At 34.3% G+C, this 6,704-nt stretch overlaps 1 protein-coding gene across 1 annotated transcript; it reads right to left on the bottom strand.

Moving 5' to 3' along the window:
* Positions 1-2,804: 2,804 nt before the first annotated feature.
* Positions 2,805-5,308, bottom strand: LOC113234056 (opsin-2). Its single transcript, XM_026469291.1, has 8 exons — positions 5,200-5,308; positions 4,868-5,059; positions 4,541-4,750; positions 4,212-4,348; positions 3,959-4,124; positions 3,657-3,843; positions 3,492-3,574; positions 2,805-3,046 (listed from the first exon to the last, which is right to left on the bottom strand). Exons 1-8 carry the CDS (start codon positions 5,268-5,270, stop codon positions 2,935-2,937), a joined length of 1,158 nt encoding a protein of 385 aa, XP_026325076.1. The 5' UTR covers positions 5,271-5,308; the 3' UTR covers positions 2,805-2,934.
* Positions 5,309-6,704: the final 1,396 nt, after the last annotated feature.

Raw genomic sequence — 6,704 nt, 5'->3', positions numbered from 1 at the left:
AATCAAAAGCCTTTGTTATGTCTAAAAACAAGGCGAAGACTTCCCGCTTTCTATCCATTCCTGAATATACCCTACTCAAAAACTCATAAACAGCTACATCTATTGATTTTCCTCTTCGAAATCCTTTTTGCTCTTTTGCAAATATGTTTTTGCTTTCAAAATAATCGTACAGGTTATTGTGTATCACTTTTTCAAAAATCTTTGAGAGTACCGGTATTAGGGCCACTGGTCTGTAATTTTTTAAGTCTTTTCTATCGTCTTTTTTATATATGGGCTTGATTATTATAGTTTTTAGTGCGGTAGGGTAAATTCCTTGTTCAAAACAAAGGTTTGCTATGTAGCTTAAAATTGGGGATATAGTAAGACATGTATTTTTTAATACTTTAGTGTTTATGTCGTCATAACCCGTGCTTGTTGTGTTTTTAAGTAGATTAATAATCTGTGCAATAGATCCAGGATCAGTGGGCTTCATAAAAAAAGAGGAAGGACTATTGTGTTTGCAAGTAGATTTGAAGTTTAGATTTTTGTTATGTTTTAATTTCGTAATATTAATATAGTAGTCATTAAAAAGTTGAGCAATCTTTGAAGGATTAGTAACACGTTTACCATCATGCACAATTTCAGTGAATTGTTCCTTAGGCGTAAAATTTTTTTGTTTATTTATAATCTGCCATGTAGCCTTTGATTTATTACTTGACTTATAATTGTGATAGTTATTTTGAGCAAGTTGAGTTAAATTGATTATTTTATTGTATTTTTTAACAAATTTTCTAAAATTCTCTTTATCAACTTGTTTTTGGGATATCCTATATTTCCATAGCAAGGATCGTTTCCTTCTACTGCATTTTATAATGCCCTTAGATAACCACTTTGGCCTCTGTAATGTAGATCTCTTCATTCTGATTACCGGAAAGCAGAGATCGTATAACAGTTTATATAAATCGTAAAAAGCATTAAATGCTTCATCAGCATCATGTTTCTGATATACTTCATCAAAAGACAAGCATTGGATATATTCGCTAAATTTTTTCAAATTTTCCTGGGAGTAATCACGTTTAAAAAAATACCAATATTTGAACCTACATGATTTCTCTACTGGACAAGTCATAATTTGTGCTTTATGATCAGACAGGCCTAACTCTATCACTTCAGCTTTCCCCTTACGAATGTTGTGTATTATATTGTCGATGCACGTACCACTGTTTGGTCTTGTAATTTCATTAATACCGAATTCCATATTGTATTAGTATGTATTGTAGTAGTATGTGTGTATGTAGCTTTGTTTCAATGTTTCAAATTCTTGCGTCATTTTATTATTTCTAGTTAATCTATCAATATTAAAATCGCCACAAATGATAATTTTTCTGTTATTAGATGTCATTGGAGATATAATTTCTTTGAAGTTTTTAGAAAACTGTTCGTAATATTTTGCAGCATCTTTACTCTTTGGTGATTTGTATACGCATATGACAATTAACTTATGATCAACAAGTTCAATTCCACAGCACTCCATAACATATGGTATACTATATTTAGGTATAGATTCAATTACTTTAACGTTCAAGTCATTCCTAGTCAAAATACAAGAACCTCCAGATCTGTTATTACGCGTAGAAAAAGTCCGTAGTTTATAATTCTGCATGCCTAATAGTGAAGTATCTTCTTTGATCATATTATGTTCTGTAACGCATAACATATCAATTAGTTTATTATTACGTTTGAGTTCATTTAATCCTACTATCAATTTGTCTGATTTATTTAATAATCCATTAATATTCTGATGAAGTATGTTTATATGATTATTAATTGATTATACACGAAAAAAATTATTATCAAATGAATTTAATACGGAATCGTTACGATTTGCTGTAGAACCACTATTTTTTGTTACTTCCAATACTCCCACATTTTTAGCAATCAATTCTAATGATAAGCTACTACTTATACCAGTCATCAGTTCATCCAAATCTTTAAAAATCGAGTTATATCCATAATTGTTAAGAGTGCCACTATATTTCTTGAACATACTATAGTCATATTTTAATTTCGAATTAGAGTCATGAATATATGCGTATCCATGTATCTCGTTGTCATACCATAATAAATTATTAAAAGTGCCAATTCTCGAGTTATATATACTGAAACCTATTCCATATTTATAAGTAGGAAGAACAACAACAATATTCGTATATGTAATTTTTTGTAACTTTTCTCTTAGGCTACTAATTAAAACAAAGTAATCATTTGTCTTCTTGAAGTCCTCTTCACCAATAAACACAATACAGAAGTCTCGTTTTGTGAAGCCCGTTAAGTGCTTATCAATTTCACGAGATTCACCATACCTCCTCCTGGCTTCAAATAATGGACAACGGAAAATTCCTCAGAAAATATTCTTTGAGCAGTGGTCAAAATTGTGTTATTCTTATTGGAGCTTAATATGCATATTTTTGGTGTATCTACATTTTCTGTTCTGAGTACTGTTTTTTCCATTACATGTGCGTCTTCATCAATTCCTGCCTGACCAGATGTTACATTTTTCGTTTAGATGTTACGATGTTATGATGTTAGATGTTACGTTTTCGTTAGATGTTACGTTCCACAATTTTGTGTTACTACTTAAAAGTTTTTTTGTCAGAGTTTATTTACTTCTTAAATTATTTTTAATAGAGTATCGTTCTAAAGTCAACATTGTTTTTAATAAATGTTTAAAAAAAAATTATATTTATTGAAGTTAACACTAACAAAAATGAATACTAACATTTATATGATTTCATTTATTCATTCTTTGTTTTGATTATAATCTATAAGACGCATAATTTCGAAGTCCATTAGCAAGCCGTGGTCGTAATTGTATAGATAAAAATTTGCTTAACATTAAAAATGAGTAAGTGTCTCATTTTGAGCGAGGTATGGGTTAATTGTGAGAGACTAGAGTTATGCAGAGGCAGCTGGTGGTGCTGAACTAACGGTATTACTCGTGGCTGTTGATGTAGTGTCATCAGGCTCGTCAATTTGGAGCCATGGCATTCGTCGTTGAAGCTCTTGCCTGTAAATTGTTCAAATGTAATTAACTGTCCAGTAAATATCATAATTAATAATAACGCACACATTCATAACCCCGCACTAGGGAAATCCTGTGTCGCGAGTGCCATGGACACACACATAGACAACTACAAATTACACCCAAACTTACGAGAGAAATAAATATAGGCCATACAAACCTGCCCGGGAATTGAACCCGGGACCTCTGAGTTGCAGACCAGCTTGACAGTTAATTAGGTAGTTTGAAAGTATGGTTTTGTGCACCTTAACACAATAGGCTTGACAATCGTTGAGGAGCACGACCATGGATGTTGTTACGATATTATTTTTGTTTCTTATGTACTATTACATATTATAGTTTGAGGTACTGGCCACTTCTCTGACATTTCATTTTTTCTATTCGTTGATCTACAGAATTCATTGATAGGTTACCTTTCCGTTATATTTACCTGTATTTTGGATGACTAATCGCATAAACCCATGGATCGATGCAGGCAACTGCTTTACACGTTACAGCAGGAATCATTGTTACCTAAAGATAATTGCGCAAGATTAAATTTTAGCTCCGTTTACTATTAATTACTCAAGTTATAAATAACAAAAAATTATTATACCCCTGGGGTAAGTAGTTGTTGGTCACCGAAAGCTCCAATGAGTGACATAACTCCATAAGGCGTCCACGAAGCTACGAATAGGAAGCATACAGTAAGCGCCGCTTTTGCTATTCGGATCTCAGCCGATTGCGCATTTGTATTCTGATTGGAACGCAAAGATTCAACGTTCATCTTTTTAGCCTGTTCCCTGCAAAATTGAAGAAATTTTACTCATAGTTCAACATTTTAGCAAATGTCATTTTTAAATTTATAAGTACCTGCCATAACATTAATAACTGTTCTTTTATTCAGTGGTCATTTACCTTAGAGCTGCTTCATGAGCGAATACTTGTTTAACAATTCCACTGTAAAAGTAGATGATCAAAGACATTGGGAAAACATAGCTGCAAACAAAGATGCAAGCTACGAACAGCTTTGTATCAAATGTATTTGTCAAATAGTCGAAGGTGCACGATGTTAGATATCCCTCTGAAAATTTTAAAATACGTTCACATAATATATATAAGACAGTCTTCTTGACTACAATAACAGATTTCAAGTAATTTTGATACATACCTGGGACAAATCTGCCCCAAATCTTGAATAGCGGCAATAATGCCCAAGGAGTAGCGTATATCCATACAAATGCAATCATCAACAGTGCCTTCCCTCGTGACAATCGACCATCCAGAGGCCGAGTAATTGTTGAGTGTCTGGGCAAAAAAATACTTTATTATCTAAAACATTTTCAACCAGTAAAAGTAGCTCTTTAATATAAGCAGAGTACCTATAGACGTGACTTGGGCAAGGTGACAGAAAGTCTGGATGACCTAAATTTGCCTTCTATTCCATTACACCAGTGTTCCAACCTTAATAACATCGTCGTAAATTATTTGTTAGATTACCTATCGTAAGCGATGCAAGCATTAGTCATGCCAGCGCCGATGCCACTGTAAGCACCCATGACCGCAAATATCTGGCAGCCAAACGCACCGGTAGCGAATCCTCGCATCGCGCTGTTGTAGATGAAAATCGGAGCCTTCGCCATCATGATAAAGTCCAGAATTGCAAGATTCAAAATCAGGAGGTTGCTTGAAGTTCGTAAGCTTTTTGTTCTGTTAAAAAGTAAGTGTCATTATTAGTGGGCAGTGGTCAGCACGTACCTATCCTGTGACAAGACGTTGCTTATAGCATTTAAGTTTATAATGTATGTTTAATACCTTAATACTTACGTGGAAAAGATGAAAATTACAAGACCGTTTCCGATTAAAGCGGCAGCGGTAAAGAAGATATAGAGCAAGGCGAGCGCCGTGTGCGCACTAACCGGCGGCGCGGCGAACCCTAGCCAATGTTCTGGCACCGCCGCTAGATCCTCGCCCGTAAGCCCTGCACCCAGCAGCTCTACATCCCCTGGGCCGTTCGACCTGGGACATTGTATTAGGATTTATTTTGGTCTCTCTATAGCAATTTGCTGTGAATTTGCTTTAGTAATTTTAGTAAGTTAATACAATTTTCAAAATACTCTTCTATTTTACAATTGAATTGTCTAGAAGGGATTCATTACCTGAGGGGTGCAAAGTACGCGCCGTAGCTATAAATTTCCGTCTGGTTCTCCATGCTGATTGTGGGGATCATGATGAGCAGTCCTCGGCAGTGACTGTCACCCCCTGACTGACTGCTGCGGCTCCATTCGCAGCCTTCCATTTTATATCAACGACATTTTGCAGCTAACGAGATCTATGGATTATCCGCGTGGACACTTCTTATAGGATTACCGTAGGAACGCTGCCACTGGCGCGGATTGTGATTACAAGAGCGTTTTGCTATATAATAAAATCAAAGCTGATAACACTGTTTTTCGTTTTCGTTTAATGAAGCCGTAATAGCGCATATTATGATGTGTACGTGTGTAGATATTTTGACTTGTAGTTTTAAAGGCTTTTGTTTGTGTTTAATTTTTGATTCTTGTGAACTTCATTATAAAAGATTCTTAGGTTGTTAGGTTAAATTAAATTATTAGTAAGTAAATGTTGTAGTCTGTGCTATTATTTGTACCGTGAGTCGTTTTCACTGTAGTACAGTTTCAAGTAGATTTTGTTGGAAGTATGTATATATAGTAAGTAGGGAACATCACATAGTTTAAGATAACTGTCAGTCAGTGTACTAATGTTATTTAAGTAGAAGCGTAAATTATCGGTAATCTATGTGGAGTTATTTATAATGATGGATAGCAAATTATTTATATTACAGAATTACTTACTTTAATTAAGTGGCATCAAATCTGTTTAATTATTATTTATTAGTAGATAGCACATTAATCAAAATAAAATTTTAATCAATGTAGGTTTAAAGGTTATTAAATATAATTTAAGCTGGTCGCGCGCAATTTCAGTGAATGTGAAAAAAAGATAGGTGAGACAAAGAAGATATGAAGGTATGCAATCTGGTATGCAATCTCTAAGTACATAAGAAGTAACAAACACGCGCAAAAACGCTCGATGGTAAAGTTACAATAAGTTATGCTAATGAATACAATCACATTTTCTCTACTTTTTTTTGAATTCACAAATGCATTTTCGGTTTCCCACTTGAATCAAATGTTCCTCAATTTGTATGAGAATCATATATAAAAATTGCTTCAGTTTTTAAAAGTCGTAGAACTTTTTTTTATAATATCTAGTGACGGGAAGAACAAGTCATGCGCCTGATGATAAGCTACAAGCCTATTCATAACAGTTGCAGAGCCACTCAAAGCTTAAAATCGCAAAGACCTGAGGAGCACTGCCGCAGCGCCCGTCACCCTGAGACATAAGTTGACGTCTCATGTGCCTGTAATTTCACCAGCAACTTTACCGGTACTTAATAATTGGCAGCAGAAATAAGTAAGGTGGCAGTACTACCCTGGACAAACTCTTTCACCAGGAGCATATTTTAGTAGCAGTAAACTGCTACTAAAATATGAAAAACATATCATAAACCTTTAAAGTATTAATTGTGCCTTTTCTTACATAGGTATATACAGGCTACTTATTTACCTGTAGTTTTTTTTTTTAATAACGCACACACTCA

Source organism: Hyposmocoma kahamanoa, unplaced genomic scaffold, assembly GCF_003589595.1.
Source record: "Hyposmocoma kahamanoa isolate Upper Pololo Valley unplaced genomic scaffold, ASM358959v1 81, whole genome shotgun sequence".
NCBI lineage: Eukaryota > Metazoa > Arthropoda > Insecta > Lepidoptera > Cosmopterigidae > Hyposmocoma > Hyposmocoma kahamanoa.
The sequence above is the reverse complement of the archived record's forward strand: the minus strand, read 5'-3'. Positions and strand labels throughout refer to the sequence as shown.

Bases quoted from the DNA above. Each gene is read 5' to 3' on its own strand.
- LOC113234056 (XM_026469291.1), bottom strand. From the start codon at position 5,270: ATGATCCCCACAATCAGCATGGAGAACCAGACGGAAATTTATAGCTAC. The intron at 4,349-4,540 runs GTAATCTAACAA...TTTTTTGCCCAG, and splicing joins GCTTGCATCGCTTACGATAG to ACACTCAACAATTACTCGGC. The intron at 4,125-4,211 runs GTATGTATCAAA...TAAAATTTTCAG, and splicing joins TTGGGGCAGATTTGTCCCAG to AGGGATATCTAACATCGTGC.